Below are 20,704 nucleotides of genomic sequence, written 5' to 3'. Positions count from 1 at the left end.
TCATTCCAAAATCGCCTGTCGGACCCTGTTAAAAAAAAAAAGAGAGAGACGCCGTCACGATTACACGTGTATTATCACACTGTAACTATCTTCTCATCAACATCTGGACTCAACTGTTCCGACCTCCCTTTATCTCTGACCATCCCTTATGCAATTACTCTTGTTCCTCATCTCCCCTTGGTCTCTCTCTGCGTTAGGTACTATGCGCTCACCTCATCTGGTCTCTTTCCAATCTCCGACTTCTTCCGATAGACTTTTGAACGTCGAGAAGCTAACTCTCGACAGGTTTTTTCGTCTCAGTTCATTTACACCATTGCTTCCTCCCCCTCTCCGCTCAGAATCAAACCCAATCATCGCTGTTGCTGTTGCTCTTTCGCAGCCAAGTCCCTCACCTTTGGTCCTGGAAACCCATGAAGACCAGTCATGCCCAAGACGCCTGACTCCCCCTGAGATGGAAAGACAGCAAAAGAAAACATTGACACGAGTGGAACATAACAAGCAAAAGCGGTGTGAGTTTCCCAAACGGGTCCGATTTCACGAGTTTTCAATGAAATGGTCACATCACAAAAGTGAGTCGAGGAGTAGAACTCGCAAGAGCTCTTAGGTTCTTGGGCTTATGTTCCCTGGTGTTCCAGTGTTAATAAGTGTGTATGTGTGTGTGTGTGTGTGTGTGCGTGCGTGGGTGGGTGGGTGCGACCCCATTCATCCTTTATTTTTCCCTTCAATAATTCCCTTTTATTCCTATGTCTAAAGCCCCCGGACAGACCAGGCCTCTGGTTGCCCTCAAATACTGTACCATATTTCACCGTCTAGCGCAAAAGAGAAAAGAAAACACAGAAAGTAGGACACATGGAGGGCCCCACGTCCGTATCTCCAAAGACCCTGGTCTACAAGCACACGCACACACACACACACACACACACACACACACACACACACACACACACACACACACACACACACACACACACACAATACACAATACACTCAGATACTCGATACCTGTGTGTGCAGGTATTGAGTATCTGAGTCTCCTTTGTGTCTGAGCCCTGTCTGTTGTCCAAAGTGGCATATTTGGACAGCCAGTCGCCATTATCCTCCAGTGGGTTCTGCAATCTTGGCTGCCCGGTGCGGCCTCGAAAAGTCTGATCCCTGAAAAACGTAAAGGGATCTGACCCAGGGGCCGGGATCTGGTTTCCCTTTCACCGGAATGAATGGAGGGGGCCGCGGGACGGGGAGCGCGGGGGGGGTTTGACTGTGGCTTTTTTTTTTTTTTTTCTAATTCTCATCGAGGTATTATGTAAGCAAAGTCGAGCACCTCATTTTCAGCTCCCTGGAGTGCGAGAAGCTTACATAACTTGGCCTCGCCAGGCGGAATGTTTCCATTCCTCACCTCACCCAGATCATTTGTAACTCCGCTCTGAGTGGAAAAGCGTCAGACACGCACATTTTCTTTACCTCACCGCGGCTTTGGCTTCCCAAGACGCCGCTGCTATATTTGGAGAGGGGTATTAAAGAATGCACATAAGCAATGCCCCTCTTTTGAAGAGGAAAATAAATACAATGCTAAAATGGTATTTCTTATAAAAAGCAATACAGCATTTTTTACTTCTATCTATTTTCTATCTTCACTACTATCTGATATGTTGACTGAAGGGACTAATACACCAATACATAGTTACACCAAAATGAGCAGGTAAACACGCCAATTTTAGGTTTTCCTAAAAGAAATGCGTCAGAAAAGGGGCGTGTCATGGCGCCAGTGTGATTGAAAATAAAACAGTAGAGGAGACAGAAACTCAAACAAACAACGACATAAAACCATAGAACTTGGAAAAATTGTATTTTGAACCGTTCAAAAAAAATCTGATCGCTCGTGAACGACCAAACACTACAGTAGAAGCGCTGTTGGTGCACACACCGGAGCGGAGACGCTGCTCTGGTTGGGAACCGGGCTTGGGGCGCTGCTGGAGTCGCTCAGAGCCCGGCGGGGAGCGTGGGGGTTCTCGCTGTGCTCCCACATTTCATGGAAAAATGTCAATAACTTCTGAATTTGATTTTGGATTGTAAACGGGATGTGAAATGATGAATGAATGACACACGGATATTCCTGTCTATTTACGCGCCCACGTCCGGAACTTCAACTCGCGTAGAATCGGACCAGAAAAGGGGCCAAAATCAGCAGGTCGACCGGGGCGTCCTGTTCACATCAGAGCCGATCGGAGGTGGAGCCGATAAAAACCTGTCTATTGCCTGGTCATTTGACCCCGACCCTGGTTTTTCCTTTCCCACTGATGACAAATGTCGGATGTTAAGGAAAGGGGGTATAAAATAACATTTTGAGGTTACAGTCGAAGGTACAGGCTAATGATGAGTTCAAAACCAAGATCAATATTGATGTAAATTAAGGAAAGTTTGAGAGTTTCATTTAAACGGCAAATTCACTCATTTGTCGTTGCCTTTATTTGTCAACAGCGTCTTGATCCGCTAAAATGTGAGTTTCCACTTCCAAGCAAAATGAGCTAACTCTCACGGGCTTCAGTAAATATCAGCAAAAAGAGCCGTTCTGTTCCAAGCGTTAGAAAAACCAGAGAAGCAGAACTCCAATCTGGGTCACCGTCAAGAAACACTTCCTGACCCCCAGCTCAATTGACATTGACAAGTGGGGGGAAAAACTTAAACATTGCTGCCATTATCTCCCAATTTGCGCTTGCCGTTCTAAAGGATAGAAAAGCTAAAGAGTTCTAACCCCGACACATATCCTCGGAAAATTACGCTGGGCACCCGTAACACAGAGCAGCCTTGTTTCCACAGAGTCTCGCTGTCATTCATTACATACTGTACGTCGCACTTTTGAGACGGGGGTTCACCGCCAGAGCGTTGGCTCCTTGGCGTCTGCCTCGGAGACAGACCGACTGATGTTCACATATCAGCACAAAACGGTTCCCAGCCCAAACAACATAATATGAATTTGTAATACTCACTGGTTGTCCTTTGTGTCCGGGGTCTCCTTTCCTGCCCTGGTCGCCAGCGCTGCCCTCCATACCTTTGATTCCCAGATTTCCCCTTTCCCCGAGCATGCCGAGCTCTCCCTGGTGGGACACACGTCGTTTAGTCAAAAGCTCAGAGGCCACTGAAAGCTCAGCCATTATAATGTGATGGAATCTTTTTTTATTTTTATTTTTTTTTACCTTCTGACCGGGAGGTCCTCTCTCTCCTGTGAGTCCGGGAAGTCCAAGCTCTCCCCTGGGTCCTGGACGTGCAGCGGGTCCCTCCTGTCCTAACACACCCCGCTGACCCTGCACACACACGCACGCATGCACGCACGCACGCACGCACGCACGCACGCACACACACACACACACACACACACACACACACACGGCAGGGTTGAGGGTACTTTAAAGGACGTGCGTGCATTCCCATTTATTGTTTTTCTTTTAAACATGTCGGAGGACGTTGGAGACGGGTAGAGATGAGGGAGGCAGCTGGCTGCAGGAAAACTCCTGCAAGGTGTACCTGTCGCAGAGCGAAGCCTCGCGCTTTAAAAAGCACAATTCAAATCACTCTCACGGTGCCGGTATCGACGATTATAATAAACAATTGGATGGGTGGTGATTTCACCCTAATATTCTAAACATATTCCAATCTTTAAGCACCACTTTGCTCTTGGAAGAAGGCCGTTTTAGTCCACCAAAAGTGGCATGTTGAATAAGTTTGTTGATATACTGTTATTTGTGTTAAAACTTGAGATAACGGCCCCATACATAATACCAGTTAGCAAATAAGTCATCTCAACATACATGACATATACTGTAGATTTCAACAACATTTAAAACATTTCCACATAATTGAACACAGTTCAATGGTATTTATAGTATTTATACTGTGTCATGATGTATGTATTATACGTGGTTTGACTCAATATCCACCTTGAGTTCTGTGAACCTGCAGCTTCCTAATGCCATGGGCACACTACACAACTTTCTGTCATGTGATCGGAATCCCAAAGTCGTTGTGTTTTACGCACTACATGACTGATCAGTGACAGGGGGTCACACATTCCAAGATCTTTCACCAGGAGGAATCCCAGACGAGTCTGTCGGGTCTCCAAACTAAGTTTTGTAACGAAAACACACCCGAGAATTGACACCGGAAATTACGCGATACCATGCGCGGGACAGGATTGTTCATTTTTTATTATTTTCTTAAAAAAGCAGAATAAAAGCAGAATTTAAATAAGAAATACATTAAAACCCTTGAGAAGAAGAGTAAAAAGGGTGCTGCTGCACTCCCGTCTCTCCTTCTCAAACATGCCACTCCCTGTCTGCTCTCATTGGCTGTAGCTCGTTGCGTCACTCCCGAGTCGACCCCGACACAACCAGATATTAAACCTGCTTGATATCTTGCCGGCTTCTGGGAGCCGTCGGATCGCGTTGTAAGCAGTTCACACCGCACGCTCATTGCTCACGGGATTTGCCTCCAATATGGTGGCTTTGCTCGGCGAGCTCCAAAAATCTGTCGGCGAGTGGAAAATCGGGCTAGAATCTTGTAGTCTGAACCCGGTGTAACAAGTCCTGACAATGTGCTTGCACTGCGCGCCTCCACAATTTACCAACTGTCACTGGACTGTTTTGACTGTTGGACCGCAGACCGCATCGGTTTCCTGCTCCGTCAGGCCGGTGCTGCCGGTCAAAGGGGAGGGGGGGGGGGGGTGTTATTAGAATAACACAGCAAGTGGGCCCCCGCCGCCATCATGGCTGCCGCGCACGGCTCCTGTCACAGGCCCGCCACTGCGAGGGGAACGGCTAAGTCGTGAACAAACAACCCCACCACCCCACACCCCCCAGAAGGCAGTTTGGAATTACAGACCTGCAGGCTTTGTTGGCTGAACAGTGAAAACCCCTTCTCTGGGTGCAGCAGGAACTCTTGCGCAAGAAAGGGCCGCCTTGCCCGTCAGTTTAATAACATGACCGCCAGATTTAATGAGCACTGAACAGCTCCTCTGGCAGTCAAACCGCACACACATTTTGGCCACAGGTATCCACTCCACATTGCATCAGGATGTTTTCAATTAAGAACCCATAGGAGGCAGCCGGAATGTTTCCATCGATTCATCTTCTAAAGGATGACAGGTTCTCACAGGGTGGACATTTTCCTATGTTGCATTCTATCATAATATACAAACCCGTGTAATACGAATGTAATACAGTTTTCCTCATTTTCCATCATCTTAGAGCCGACCAGTTCAGAATTTTGCTCAAGGGCACTTTTGCAGGGCAGATTCACCAACACGGTAAATTGAGTCCTGGTTCTCCTGTCGCTTTTCATCTTCGCGTTGAATGGAATAACTTCACAGATGTGGAATGGAGCTTATTGGCCTGGAAGATTCAGGGTCTCTCTCTCTCTCTCTCTCTCTCTCTCCCCCCATCTCTCTCTCTCACTCTCCCTCTCTCTCTCTCTCTCTCTCTCTGCAATATCGAACTAGCTTCATCTACTGGAGGAAATAGCAAGTGGATTTACAGTGTCAGCCACTGTAATTATGAATATCTGCCAAACATTTGAAATGCAACCCAAGCTCCAAAAGGATGGTCGTCTGCGCGTGCCAAAACATTCTACCAGAGTAAAAAGAATTACCCTCTAAATCCAAAATTAAATAGTATTTGACTGCCGTTCAGTGTAAATTTATCAGCTTGGCCTTCAAAGAAGCACAGCCTGTCTTCCACTTAGTAACTGTTTATTGGCAGTGCTTCCACTAATGCATCTCTGACCTAAAAACAGCAGCCTCCAGAAGAAACACCTGTTGTGCTGCTCAAACTTGAACCAGGGGCCAAAGAGCCCCAAGCCCCGCCGTGACACCACAGCTTCAATGCTGGCTCCCAAACTTTACATTTCAACCTTGGTGCTTCCCTACGACTCCTTACGACCAAAATGTCAGACAAAAACATACAACGATGTTTGAGAAGTTGAGGTTCATGCAGCTTGAGATGAACGTTGGAGGACAGATGGTATGGAGTTCGTATTTAGTCATATTCTTCCTATAAGGACCCTCTGTTCTGTGCAGTTTGGCCAAAAAATGAAAATGAAATAACAACTGCTGTGTTAAAAAAAAAAAACCCTACTTCCATAAATATTTTTTGTGAAACCCCCTCCCCCAAAAAACAGACGTCAAGAGTCATGCTCAGTCATGCATTTTTAAAGTTAGAGAATGAGTTATGACGGGTCTCCTGGGTCCTGCGCTTATGGAAAACCCACCTGAAAGCATGAAGGGACCATATTGAAAATGAATCTAAGTAAAAATTCTCCTAACAGTATATGCAGCGTTTTAATGCAACAGCAGAATTATATAACTGTCCCCCACAGTCAAGCCACATGTATTCTCTGTCTGGCTGAGGTGGGCAAAAATATCCATGCATGAAATCCAATGGGCTGAGGCTAGTAAAAGCCAATCATGTCAAATAGGGCGTTTAAAGACCGGCCATTTTCAGCCTTAAGCCTGGATCGTAGCGCTACGGCCGCTCAAGGCGTAAAGGAAATTCCGGTTGGGTTCATGACTGGCAGATATGAATTTGCAAGATAGAAAAGAATAGTAGATTGAGTGCAAAATCAGCACGTTGGTTTGCGTGGAAATATGCCTTTTTAACTTGTTTGACAAGTCACACACATTGACCTTCTGCAGCACAATGCTGGTTGAAAGAGACAAGACAATATGACACCGCGAGAGTGACCTGGACCGGTATATATAGACTGTGCTGGGTTAGGGTTAGTTGACCCTAACCCTAACCCAGCGCTGACTAGGGGGGAAGTTGATTGGGAGGGAAGACCGATTCTGAAATGGCAGGAGACATAAACAGGATAAATTACAGAATGACACATGGCAATCTAACGAAACAGGGCAAAACCATGACAAGAGGAGAGTGGGTGGAGGCTGGCTGAAATGCAAAAATCCCTGAAATGACAGCAAGAAGGAACTGCTCGTTGAGACTGCTGTCCGGTGTCCTCACTTGCCTGGTCCTGACCAAGTTCCTGCCTTTTGGATTCTGGTCTTACCCGCTTCGACTGCCCCTTTCAGATTGTTAGCTGTACGGACTGATCTCCTGGTCTGTTTTTTTTTCTCGCAATAAACCCTTGATCCTTTGCACCTACTCCTGAGCCTCTGTTGTGTCCTGCATTTGGGTTCACTGGACAGCACTTGTGACAGGGTCGTGACAGCTCCAGTCTCACGATTCCATTACCTTTTTGTCACCAGGGGCGACACAGGGCCTTTTACCCTCGTAAAGAAATTTATGTTTATTCAGAAAATGTGCATTGATTGATGATGGATTCAATAGTATACATATGTCAAACAATGTTATTGAAAACATCCTTAAGTCAGGCTGTCTGGAGGATGGTCTCAATAACATTGTTTTGACAGCCTGTTGGAGAATAGCAGAAGAGTGTATATATTTGTTGCAGTCACAGAGTAAACGAACTGTCCCCTTTAAGATTATGTGACCGACAATTCTCACTTCTCTTAGAGATAATATTTATCTTGATAAAAGATAGCAGGAGTGTGTTGCAGGAGTAGTTGTTGAAAAATCTTAGAGCACACCCTAGACAGATCACTCTTTTTTTTTCTTCTTTTTTTTAACCTGTGCTGTCAGCATGCTGGGCATACAACACCGAGTATTTGTTCCATTGCATCCAGGACAGAGTTAGTCTGCAAGTGGAGTTCAAGTTCTCGACCTGCAATGCAACTCTTTATTCATTCTCTAATCATTAAGAACTGCTGCAATAACTATGTCCTGTGGACGACCTGTAGGATGACAAGAGCACAGTTTTTTGTTATACAGAACCACCACCAACCCCCCTCTTTGGACTATTTATCATGTTTGGGTCTATAAACAACTGATCACGACTCCAAGAGTGGGAGAATCACCACGGGTGAGACAAATAAACTTAGAACCAAACAACAACATGTGCATGGAAATACATAAACATAGAAACAAACAACAACATGTATATGGAAAAACATAAACATAGAAACGTCAGACGACAACATGTATCGAAGTCCAGGAAAACTTGAACTACAATTGGGCACGTGGCCTCTTCCTGTCATAATTATGGTGGTAATTGAGGGAGGAAAGGGGAGGAATGTAACCAGGAGGGTGTTGGGGGTCTTTTTTGGGGGGTCTCATGCAATCTTGTTATCACTCTTTTAGACTACAAATTAAGTAGTGATGATATGGCAACGTCTTCACTGCGTGACAGTACCACCACTGAATGGCTAAAAACAGTAATACTCATTGACTGCCTAGCCCCATGTATCATCACCATATCGTCATAACTGCAATTATTTATTAACATATGCTTATACATTCAGTATATACTGTATATCATCTATATTTACTGTATGTACCTGCCGTCCCCGTTTTCCAGGTAGTCCTGGTAAGCCAGTCAGTCCTGGAGCACCATCCTGTCCGGGATATCCGTCCATTCCACGAGGTCCTGGTAAACCCATTGGCCCCTTGGAGATTTACAGGAGAAAAAAAACGTTATCTGACTCAGTCTTAATGCCGAATTTCTGCCAAATTGCCCAGATTCACGGTCCGATCTCTTACTCTTAAAGCCAAACGTCAACCAGCCCTGGTGCGATTTAACAGGCTTACAGGGTCTCAAGTAGCCTTATTCTTCGATGACTGCACCAGCTTTGTAAGCTTTCAGTGTTTGTCTTGAATTACTTGCCTAAAATCCCTCTGCTCTCATAACATCGTTGGTGGTTACTCTACCTCGGTCAAATACAGTTTGAACAAACAGTACCGTTGCTTTTAACTTACCAAAATGGTCGGTGTGTGAGGTTTGCTGTTACACAGACACACTATGTCACACTGGGCTAAATCACACTCTAGTATATATTTTCTAAGAGGCGCTTCAATACGTGGATGAGCCTAATGCCTTGACAATCCCATGTATAGTAATGCAAACTATGTCAAGGTGCAAATCGACATTGTCAAGTGGAGGCATGGAGCCACCTTAGTGAGCCCTTTGGAGAAGCAGTTTTACAAAAACCAAGTTCAATGTTGCTTGAGTAATTGATGAAAGCTGGAGGAGGAGGAGATTTAGGGAGCTTCATGAAATGGGCTTCGATGGCCAAGTAGCCGCACATGAGCCAGAGATCACCATGCCAATCATTGCCTGGGGCCTTGTACAGCAAGCACTGGAGCAGTGTAACCATGTTGTCTGGAGTACCACACAGACAGAACGCTACTTGCCCAGGTGCATAGTGCCAACTTTAAAGTTTGGTGCAGGAGAAATAATGACCCGGTGCTGTTTTTCATAGCTCATCCTGGGCCCGTTAGTTCCAGTGAAGGAGATCCTTAATGCCACAGCAAACAACGACCTTCTATACAATTCTGGGCTTCCAACAAAAGCTGGAGGGAGCGTGTCCAAGACCCTGTGGATTGAGCTCCATCAAACATCTTTGGAAGGCCAAGTCCCCACGATGCCCGATCACCAAACCTCTCAACCGCCCAACCAACTGATACTCTTGTAACTCAATGTGAGCAAAGCCCGACAGCTTTGTTACAGCATCTTGCTTGGAAAGCATTTCCCGCCGCTGTCCCTTATGGTTTTTTTAACCCCATGGATATGAATAACCCATTGTATATTCTATTCTCATGCATGGGCACTATGAGACGGCTAAAGAGAAAACAAAAAATAATTAAAAAAGGATCCACATATCCACAGTGGTTGGAGGCGATTGTGTAAATGTCGGGCTCAGGTCACTTACTTCAACGCCAGGGGATCCAGTGAGTCCTCTCGCGCCCTTCTTCCCCATTAAGCCCTGGATGAACACACACACACAGACACGCGCACAATAAAACATACAAAGGTATTGAAAAAAACAACCCCAAAAAACAGAAGAGGAATTTTAGTTACATAGACCATGATTAATATGAGGCTAACGGATTTCCTCAATTTGCTTAGATCTTGGTCAATGCGTAAAAATGCGTTATCTACGTTTATTTTGATTTACCAGTGTAGATGGGGAGGAAACGGAATGATGGTATCAATAATGTCTTTCAAGGATGTTACCAAAGGGTGGATTACACAACACTAAAAACTCACCGACCGAAATATTTTCCTGCACAGGACACCGTGACCAAATACTTAAAATCGACAGTCCATTCTTTTTATTTATTATTACAAAGATCCCTACTTAATTTTATATCCTAATCTTCAATGACATATGGCAAGTATTGTCAAGAGAGTTCTAGCAAAGCTATTGATTGGCAAATATCAAGAAAAAAAATGAAACAGCCATTTTAGCCAAATCAGATAATTTAACAGAGCGGCTTTCATGGCATTCCAACAACGCATCTGCGTTTGGACGCCACATGCAAACCCGCCATAAGGCATGTCAGAGCAGGTCGGCGGAATTTGGGAATCGGCAAGTACCTAGACTCTTCGCCAGGAAACAGGGAACCTGAATAAAGCATCGGTGGATGTTCCAGGCTGAAGCGAGATTATGTGATGAGAACGACTGGAATTCTAAAGGCATTGAAAAACTCCCTTTGGTAGCTTGCAGTTGCCTGAACAGTATCTCATTTCACCCCTGAGAATTCCCCGTTCCAGCGTTCCTCTTCAAGGTTGCACGTTACACAAGAACTTTGACGATCAAAGCAAATAACTTTGATACACGAGCAGAATAAAAAGGCTGCAAGTCCCTCACATTCTGGGTGGGCACGAAACACGCGCTTTCGTTCTCCATTTGCTTCCCGCACTTCTCTTCTTCAAAGAACCTTCCCACTCACTTTTAGTCGGATTCTTTTATCATCGACGGAATTATTTTCGCTTCCTTGCTATCCTCGCGAGCGAAGCAGGAAAAAAAAGTCTTTGTAATGGCATGTTTTGTCTCGGGTGTTAAAACAAAAGAGCGGCGCCTTGGCCAAGTGTCTGCTGGTTTCTTCTCCGTTGTTGGCAGCTCAGGTGGGTTTTCCCTGCCCAGGGTGTCAGGTATAAGCCTGATCCGACCCAACCCAGCGCTGCCAGCGGTGCAGGGATAAGCCCCACCGACTTTGTTCGGGGTCCAGCTTTTATTGAGCACGAACAAATTAGACTCGCAGCGGAGACCCGCCGACGCCAAACACATTCGTCATATTCACCAGAAAAACCACTTTGTTTTCTCCGGGGGTGTTTGTTTCTAGAATTTGATGCACCGCTGGGGTTTCAGGTGAAGAACTCACCTGCGTCGCCTTCTCTCCCTTTGGACCTTGTTCTCCGGGCAACCCTGGTGTTCCCTGAACAACAACACACACACACACACACACACACACACACACAACATACGCAGTATTAAACATCCCATTTCAAGATGGAAGCATATAATAGAGCAAGTTGTGGATGTGGGTTATATCTGAGACTTACAGGCAGGCCTTGCTGTCCCACTGGCCCCCGAGGTCCAGTGATGCCAACATGGCCCTGAAACACACATTTTGAACGGTCAAAACTCATAAACCTTCGATTGACGATTCAAATTACTTCCACATTCTATAATGTCATCCTCCCAGACCCAAAAAACCTGTTCATCACCGGGTTAGACCAGTGGTGAGAAAGGGTAAAAACCAGTGGGTCGGATAAAGGTTATACACCCGTCGGCTTTTGAACACACATTGAATCGCGTTAAGTGCACCCAATCACGTCGGCTCAACTCTAGCAAATTTCCGAGAAAGCTGAGCAAAAAAAATGGGTAGCCAAGAAATAGATGAAGGAGGTAGATGGCCCAAAACCTTGTCCGGCACAGCGTCAAAAGTGCAGGAAGTTACCACAATGGGGATGGTAGCTCTGGAGGTAGAGCTGGTGGTCTAGTGATCTAAAGGTTGCTGGTTCGATCCCAGGCTCCTCCTGCGAGCATGCTGTAGTGTCCTTGAGCAAGACACTTAACCCCTAATTGCTCCTGATGGCTGCGTCCGTCGGTGTTTGAACAATTGTAAGTCGCTTTGGATAAAAGCGTCTGCTAAATGACTAAATGTAATGTAAATGCACAATACCTGCCCTTCTACAGAAGTCATTTTGGTCTGGTGTGAATGGGGTGGAGAGTCAACTTTGGCAACTCAATGCCAGCAGAAAGGGCAAAGTATATCTAAGGTAGTACAGCTAAGACATTGCCAAAAAGGGTATAAGACGCTGTTCTTTACACCATGCCACGCAATCCTGATACTGCGGCCGTTAGCAGTCCAATATGACTTCACAGGGGAGGAAAATGAATATCATAGAGAGTGCCAAGGAAATGCTACTGTGAAATAATATAACACTCATGTAGAACTTCAGATTAACAAGTCTATACCGTCATGTGTCCATTCTTCCTAAAGAAAGGAATAACGTCAGGTAAAACTTAACAGCTAAGCGCGAATTCAGCCAAGAAAAGCTTCTGCAAACTGCTCAGTTTTAAATCAAACGCTATTCCCCCATGCAGTCTTACTCAATTACAGGTAAAGGCAGCGGGAGCGGTTTATAGCGCTAAAATAATATACAGTAATCCCTGGGCCAAGCTGCCTGGTATGTATTTTAGGAAGAAGGACCGCATGTGGCTTTGGCAAAATGGAACATATAAATACAGCACCCGAGGGTGGGGGGGGGGGGCGTTGGAAAGCCAAGTGCGACCCGTTTAAAAATCCCTTAGGAGAACCTCTTAAAAACACGAGAACAATGGCCAAATGAAGATGAGCTAAAATGACCCTAATGAACCCTAATTTCTTTTAATAGCAAGGATGAAACCCAAAGCCAAGGCCAAGAAGAAGGAACACTTAATGAAGCATTTGGGCAACAATGAAGAAAATAACTCTGCTATAAATAGTGAGCTAGTCTTGAGATGGCCAATGGCGGATCCATGAAGTGGCGAGTGGCCCTGACCCAATATTTATGTGTGTGTGTGTGTGTGTGTGTGTGTGTGTGTGTGTGTGTGTGTGTGTGTGTGTGTGTGTGTGTGTGTGTGTGTGTGTGTGTGTGTGTGTCTGTGTGCGTGCGTGTGAGTAAACCAGCCGCAAACCTGGTTGATAACTATCATCCCAATATCAATACCTAAAAAATGCTAAATGCCAAAGTGCTGGGCCTACCTGATAACCCTCATCCCCAGGCTCTCCTCGCTCTCCTCGCTCGCCAGATTGACCCTGCGGAGAGACACACACACACACACACACACACACACACACACACACACACACACACACACACACACACACACACACACACACACACACACACACACACACACACACACACACACACACACACACACATACACACACACACACACACACAAACAGTATTGCCTCACATGAGCTGGTTCATCAACCAGCAGGCAAAGAGGAACACACAAGAACCTTTAATGGACCCACTGGCTGTCATGCCCCCTGTCAAATTCCTTGAGATTGTGTATGAATACATAATAATAAAGCTTATTATAGTATTTATACCCGGCTTTGACCACTAGAAAGAACGTTTGATTGGTCATGGTCATTCGATATCATCATGCAAGACATATCATCACAAGCCTTCATATGATAACAGCGGAGGTTGCAAAAATTGACCTTCAAGGAAAACAAAATACCGGTATATGAAGCCAGTATTTTCCATTTCTACTAAATATCTCCAATGTTATCATGGAAGGATGCTTCGCAAATTCAAATTCCCACACTGAAACTGTGCTTCCCTACAGGTACAGTATGACTCCTGACTCTTGGCGTGTCGTCTTTCAGTGTCAACCGTGGCCTTTAGCAGGCACTTGCGTTTGGGGAGCAGAGAGGAGCTTGAGAGAGCTTGAAGGAAAGCAAGACCTACTGGTTCACCTAAGGGTCCTGCCGGTCCTGGGGTCTTATTGTCCTCTCCGGTGTAACCCTGCAGTTGTCCAGACACACACACACACACACACACACACACACACACACACACACACACACACACACACACACACACACACACACACACACACACACACACACACACACACACACACATTTCTAACTCATGATACTGAATACCAATATGCATGAATGGCTTTGTATTGCATCTTATTGCCCATGTTACCTTTTCACCTTTGGGCCCTGGGGGTCCGATGGGCCCTTGCTTGCCAGGGTGACCCTAAAAAGGAACAAGAGAACTTGATTTTTTTTGCCTAATCGAGCCACCATGCCTTTGCGGGCTTTGCCGTGTTCCTCGGAGGGACATGACTTAGACTCAACGCTTGTCAGCGTAGTATTCATCAAAGACGTTTTATATAAACACACCCCCGCGAAAAAGGAAGAGCTCTTACAAGCCGCCACCGAGGGATTTCGGGTTTTGGCAAGACTTCAAAAATCACTCAACGACTGTACTGTACCTATGCTGAGCGCGAGCGAGCTAAAAGCCTACGCGCAGTTTTTCTATCTTCTTTCTTTTTTGCTTAAGGACAGTCTGAACTTGAGATGGCCCTACTGGAGTTATGAAGCGTACGCCTGATGAGGCTGGCATCAAGCTGCCCGCAGGAAGAGGCTTAGCAGTGACCTTGCCATATCCAATTGGACTACTCTTCACCAACTTTTATTCCTTTGTTTATGGTACTGAAAAAACCACACACACGGGTCCCGTTGTTACTTTTTGTTGATCCTGCAGCGAAACAGTTCCTGGACATAAATCACTGATTCGCAGAGGAAAAAAAATGAGCGGCACATATTTCTGTGCGAACCGAGGTTCTAAAGCGGTTCTAGAGTGAAATAACAATAACACACTGGATTTTTTGGGGGGGAAGATTAAAGCTCTCAAATCAAATAAAGCCAAACTTCCGGGGTGTTTTTTTAGTTTTTTATTTATTTATTTATTTTTGCATGGAATGATCAGCGTGAGCGGGATTCCCTTTTTGTTGTTACGCTTTAAATCGGCGAGCGGAATCAACTCACTGTGTATCCTTGCAGTCCCGGCTGCCCCTCGGGCCCCATGACACCCAGCCGACCCTGGGGTGCGACGCAGAAAACAGAAACAAACGTTATACCGGGGATCATTCTTAGCCCTGCTTGTTTTGCAATTTATACCCCGTTCAGGCTAAATATAACCTTGGCGGGCTCAGCGCTCGGGCCAGGGGGGTGAGGGGGGGTTTACGACAACGGGCGGATATAAATATTTCCTCCGCAGCTATCACAACACGATTCTGCTGAGAAAAAAAGCAGCCTCTCTCCATAGCAAGGCAAAAGAATCAAGGCCACCGTTGCAACTTTCATTGTCTGTCCCCCCGGTCTCTCTGGAACATAGGCTTTCAACCACGCATTACCGGACAATAAAGAGAGTTCACTTTTAGGCGGCAATTCAATGGTAAGAGATTTGCCTCGGCCACTTATGTGAGCGATGCCGTTGTAACTGATTCGATAGTTGCAAGACCTATTCATACACAGGTAGCTGTTTAAACAGTAAAAACCCTGCTGATAGGTTAAGAAAACATTGAGAGCTGACAAAACAATGGTTGGATTGACAAATTAAGTCACACGGGTTCATATATTTCCAACCGATGAAGTATATTATGATTCCGGAGAGGATGCATTATTTAACATGGCTCATGTTGAAGGGACTATTGTCTATACCATAGCCCAGGAGGTCACAGCCTATTGAAGAGTCCAACCACATGCCTTAGAGTTGGTAACACATGTGTGTAACTGTAATGAACGTAGGAAGGGGAGTGACCACCAACTATTTAATTCAAGGAAATATTTCACGATCATTGTTTTTTAAAAGACCCAACCCATGTGGCAGTTCCCCCCCGGAAACCAATGAGACACGCAGGACAGAAGAACAACGGAGCTTTCTGAGCACATACTGGTGTCCCCCTGGTTCCACGGGCGCCTTTCAGGCCCGCCTCTCCTGGCTGGCCGAGGTCCCCCTGCGGGCCCAGCTCACCAGCGAGACCCGGGGGTCCCTTCTCTCCCTGGAGCAAAGGCAGAGATAGAGGTGGTGAGAAGATGGCGGAGATAACACAGAGACACTGGGGGGGTCGGATTCCACAACGCTCAACAGCCCGGGGAAGCGAGCATGTTAAGGAGTCCTTAAGAATAATGGAGATATAATACAAACCACTGAGAATACTGTGAAAAAATGACTTTGTAGGAATGCTGAGGATGGTATTTATCAAGCACTTTTGTTATTTCCATTTAGCAAGAAGTTAATCTCATCCGGCTCCAGGGGGCGACGGACGGACGGGGGGGGGGGGGGGGGTGTTCTGCTATCCGACCTCCACATAGAAGGAGGCAGAAAAAAAAAACCTCCCAAAAAACTAGGATTGGTTCCTCCCCAACTTACTCCGGGCCCTGTCAGACAGGCTGTTTATGTATAAACATGAAAGCGGAGGAAGAGGGAGATGAAGCAGGACCCACACACACACACAAACCACACGCAAATCACACACAGGCACACACACACGCACAAACTTACGCAGGCACACACACACACGCAGGCACGCACGCACACACACACACACACACACACGCACAAACTTACGCAGGCACACACACACACGCACGCACACACGCAGGCACGCACGCACACACACACACACACACACACACACGCGCGTGCACACACACACACACAAACACAGACCGAATCAGCATTTGCATTCTAACATTCAAACGTGCCAGCCCCCGTGGGGGGTTTGCTTCCTGCAAGACCACATTGCGACATGGCACCATCTGACAGCCGGTCAAGATGATAGATAAGGTGGTGGAAAAAAACACGTGCACATGTTATAGCCACCGGGGACCATTTACTTCCTGTTTTTTTTTTTGTTTGTTTTTTGTTTTTTTTCTATCTTTCAATGCACTAACTGAAAACAAAGAACGGCGAATGATGTATTTACCTTCTTGCCGTGCCGTCCTCGGCTCCCTGGTGGCCCCAGTTTTCCTTCTGGCCCCTGTGATGTAAAGATATGAGATAAGACGACTGCACGCACTAAAGAATATGAGTGATATGAGTCCACCTTGGAGGGCTTAATCTCTACTTTTCCCTTTCTTCACCTGTCATATAGATCCATGTTATCTCAGAGCTAAAACACATGACCTACATTCTTTGGAAATTCCCTCCTTACCTACAGTAAGGGTCAACGTGTGTGTTAAGGTTTGTTGAGTGTGTTAAGGCCTCGAGCGCCCGACCTTCCTTCACGTCTTTTCCCCCTCAACGCAAAAAAAACACCCAGAGCGGACCTTGATTGGCAGGTGTCAAAGGGGACTATGCGGCGCTCCCAAATGCTCTGTCTCTTTTTCAAAAACATCACAAGGGGCCCACGAGGGCTTTGTCGTAGAGAAGGCTGACCCCTACTGGAGCATGTGGGCATTGGCCCCCACACCCCAACCGCTCCCCTCCAAAAACAGAATTCTGTTTTGGACATAGTCAGGTTGTAACTTCGGCATATAACGTATAACAATTCTGTTAAGCACAATGAATTTCCCTTACAGCGTCCAGGTCATCCATCACACGCCTCGGTGGGCTCCGCATTGATATGTATTCATGTTTTTTGTGGGGGTTTCTTTTTGAGCGAGCCCAATTGATTAACTTGTTTATCGTTATATATTTAGATTTGTCGTGTCTGATCAAACATTTTGTATTTCTCAAGCCATTTTATGATTATAATATGTTGCCCAACTTTTCTGGTTTATTTTATTGTTTGTTTTTTTTCTTCTTCTAATACTTTTGAGATCAATTGTCATTTTTTGTGTTGATGATATATTGCCAATTTTCTATTTTTTTGTCCATTCTTCTATCAATTTTCTATCTCAGAAATTTCAGTGAGGTACATGGAACTTACTCGAAAGCCCTGTTTGCCAGGCTCTCCGGGTGGTCCGGATGGTCCGGGGTCTCCCTCCACCCCCCTGTCCCCTGGCTCCCCCACAGGCCCGAGATCACCAGCCTCCCCCTGAGACACAGAGAGGTGGGTGGGTTTGGGGTGGGGGGCAGTATGATGGACAAGCAGGGTCAAAGACTGATGTGATGTGATGAGCCTTTTTTTTAAATAGTACATTTTCAAAATACATTTTATAATAATGAATATCCATTCACTGATTATTGAATTAACAAATGGTACACATGCAGTGGTTCCCACAGCCACGAGCCAAAGCCTAATTCAAAGCAAAGGTAACCAAAAATAAATCACAGCGTTCACCTTGGGTCCGTCTTTCCCTTGAAGGCCGTCTTCGCCAGGGGGTCCGGGAGACCCCTGAAAACACAGAGGCATTTTCATGTGGTGAACAACAAACATGACCCTGATACAACCTCTCTCCTCCTGCGGAAAGTTTAACATTTAGGAATGAAGAAATTGCTCCTCGTCTCCATAATGACTTTGTACCACGCTATTTCCATTCTCAGTGGAAGACCGGGGAGACATACAGATCAAACCTAAAACAGAGCAAAAGATAAGATAAGGAGATCTGCAATATCTCCCAAAACAATATCGTATGCATCAGTGAATGTCTTTAATCAATAGATCCGTTACTAAAACACGAAAGGCCCCACACCTCAACAAATTCAATAAATCGACACCATCAACCGGAGCAAGTCTGACGCAGTTGGCTCCACCGTCCATGACCTATAGCAACAGAACCTTTTTCCAAATTCAGACGTAGAACGAGGGACATTTATCAGAAGGAGACGACTAGAAACAACCTTTGGAGAGCCTATGGTCATTTGGGCTTAAAATTCAAAATGACTAGAAAAGTTTGGAAGTTGATCGACTATGCTTCAGAAAATAAAGATACGCCATAGAGGCCACCTGCAAAGACGGAAGGAGGGGCGGAACTGTTTGGGTGAAAAACAACGTCCCAATAAAATCAATCAAAGTCTCAACTCGCTGTTGCAGTTACGTTTTAGACATTTACCCCGAGGAACAAATAGAAAATAGTCTTTGCTTCAAAATCCTACAAGAGCTCTCCTGAAGTAGGAAACGGAGAGACACGCAGGGGTTCCGGATCTTTTCCCGTAGCACTAGAATGACGCCCCATCATCCAGAGGAAGAGGAGGAGAAGAAGGGAAGGACAGACGAATAGTCCAAAAAAAAAAATGTGGATGAGGAAGACACTGGAGGAGGTAGAGGAGGGACGCAAAACCACTGGCGATCGTCTTTACGGTCCAGTTTTGCGGGTCCTGCTTCGTGGAAACGGAGCTTGCTTAGGAAGTTATTTATCCACGAGAAAACACAGCAGGTCTGCTGGATTTAATTAATAACACTGTGACTAACCGGGGCGGGGGGGGATACAAACTGAAAACATGATCGTAAACACGAATCGGCCGCAAAAAAACCCCCCAAGAAATTTGAATTCCTGGAACCCCGATGTTGAAGGTGCAGAAATTGAGCCAGATTGTTGTGATTCACGCACAGAGCCCTTTTTGTCTGCGCCCACTTTCAGTGCATTCCTGAGAGTCGGCGGGAGGGAGGGAGGCGGCGGAATTAGAAAGCACGGAAAAAGGTCACTTCCCCGAAAAGACAGCGCCTAATCCCTTTCAACATGGCGGCTTTGTTGGGATTGGGAGGGTGAAAGGATGGAAGGGTGGAAGGGACACGGCGATGGCTGGTGTTTATGTGACTAAGACCGCTCACGTTGACCTTTCCCAATTCTGTTGTCGGGGCCTGAAATGGACCAGACCAGGCTCTCGAGGAGCGCCGGAGGTTATTGACACAGTCGGGCCAGACAAAAACAAATCCATCGCTCCTCTTTCCCCAGGACTGGGAGGCGGGGGGGGGGGTAAATAAACCATTGGGATTGTCCGAAACGCAAGCGGAGAGACGTTAAGCCGCTCACCCGCATTCCTTGCTGGCCCTGCTCTCCTTCGGCACCCGGGGGGCCCACGTCACCCTGCGGACACACAACACAAGGAGGGACTTGGATGAGGAGATCACCCACACACACACACACACACACACACACACACACACACACAAAGATAGATGCTAAAAGACTCACACACACCTGCACACATGCGTTTGTACACATATTCACGTTCACACTCCTAAAAACAAAGTTAATCTGCACGGTTGCCAATATAAACACCGACCCTACTTAATTCCTCTATTCAGAAGATTTATATATTCATTTGCTAAAAATATTAATTCATTCATTCATTCATTGCAACAAGTCCTTCAATGGCCTCACTCGGTTGTTATGTGATCTGCATGAATATTTGCCGGCACTGACACACAATTCATACAGTGTTGCTGTCATTCTGTATTGTTTTAAAAGTCAAATTGTTGCCTTGTTGGTTTGTTTGTCTTGTTTGCGCAAACACACACACACACACACACACACACACACACACACACACACACAGGCGCGCGCACGTGCGCACACAGATACACATACTCAATACATATCTAAAGCAGCGTTAAATATAGACATATGACCTAAGGTCAAAGTCACATCTAGCTGTGCAGTGAGTGGGTGAGGCTATAATGTTTACCTGATAGGTTAACATACGTGTGATCTTTGGGATGTGGGGGAATACGATGTTAAGGTGTGTGTGTGTATGTGTGTCTGTGGTGGTGGTCACTGACCTTTAACCCTGGATCTCCAATAGCACCCGGCTCTCCCTCTCCACCAGGCTCCCCCTGAGACAGAGAGAAACGCAGCAGTGTTTTATCAGTGCTAAGCATGTTTAAGCTTTGCTTATTTAGTAAGCTAAGCTTTAGTCAGTTATTTAGCTTAGCTCGTTTAATACTGAT

At 45.9% G+C, this 20,704-nt stretch overlaps 1 protein-coding gene across 1 annotated transcript in view; it reads right to left on the bottom strand.

The window, feature by feature from the left end:
* The window catches only part of col24a1 (collagen type XXIV alpha 1 chain), a gene marked incomplete at its 5' end in the record, with an annotated part of 106,599 nt that overhangs the window by 7,124 nt on the left and 78,771 nt on the right, over positions 1 to 20,704 (bottom strand). The window contains 18 exons of the mRNA XM_080010460.1: positions 1 to 25; positions 393 to 446; positions 2,985 to 3,092; positions 3,192 to 3,299; positions 8,399 to 8,506; positions 9,770 to 9,823; positions 11,226 to 11,279; positions 11,407 to 11,460; positions 13,095 to 13,148; positions 13,819 to 13,875; positions 14,065 to 14,118; positions 14,913 to 14,966; positions 15,821 to 15,928; positions 16,856 to 16,909; positions 17,801 to 17,908; positions 18,155 to 18,208; positions 19,788 to 19,841; positions 20,537 to 20,590. The exon at positions 1 to 25 is cut by the window's left edge and continues 38 nt beyond it. Of these exons, the coding sequence (XP_079866586.1) occupies positions 1 to 25; positions 393 to 446; positions 2,985 to 3,092; positions 3,192 to 3,299; positions 8,399 to 8,506; positions 9,770 to 9,823; positions 11,226 to 11,279; positions 11,407 to 11,460; positions 13,095 to 13,148; positions 13,819 to 13,875; positions 14,065 to 14,118; positions 14,913 to 14,966; positions 15,821 to 15,928; positions 16,856 to 16,909; positions 17,801 to 17,908; positions 18,155 to 18,208; positions 19,788 to 19,841; positions 20,537 to 20,590 (1,216 nt within the window). The remainder of the gene's footprint in view (positions 26 to 392; positions 447 to 2,984; positions 3,093 to 3,191; positions 3,300 to 8,398; positions 8,507 to 9,769; positions 9,824 to 11,225; positions 11,280 to 11,406; positions 11,461 to 13,094; positions 13,149 to 13,818; positions 13,876 to 14,064; positions 14,119 to 14,912; positions 14,967 to 15,820; positions 15,929 to 16,855; positions 16,910 to 17,800; positions 17,909 to 18,154; positions 18,209 to 19,787; positions 19,842 to 20,536; positions 20,591 to 20,704) is intronic.

The sequence above is a fragment of the Zeus faber genome (genome assembly GCF_960531495.2).
Source record: "Zeus faber genome assembly, chromosome: 1".
Taxonomy (NCBI): domain Eukaryota; kingdom Metazoa; phylum Chordata; class Actinopteri; order Zeiformes; family Zeidae; genus Zeus; species Zeus faber.
This window is presented reverse-complemented; position numbering and strand designations above follow the sequence as displayed.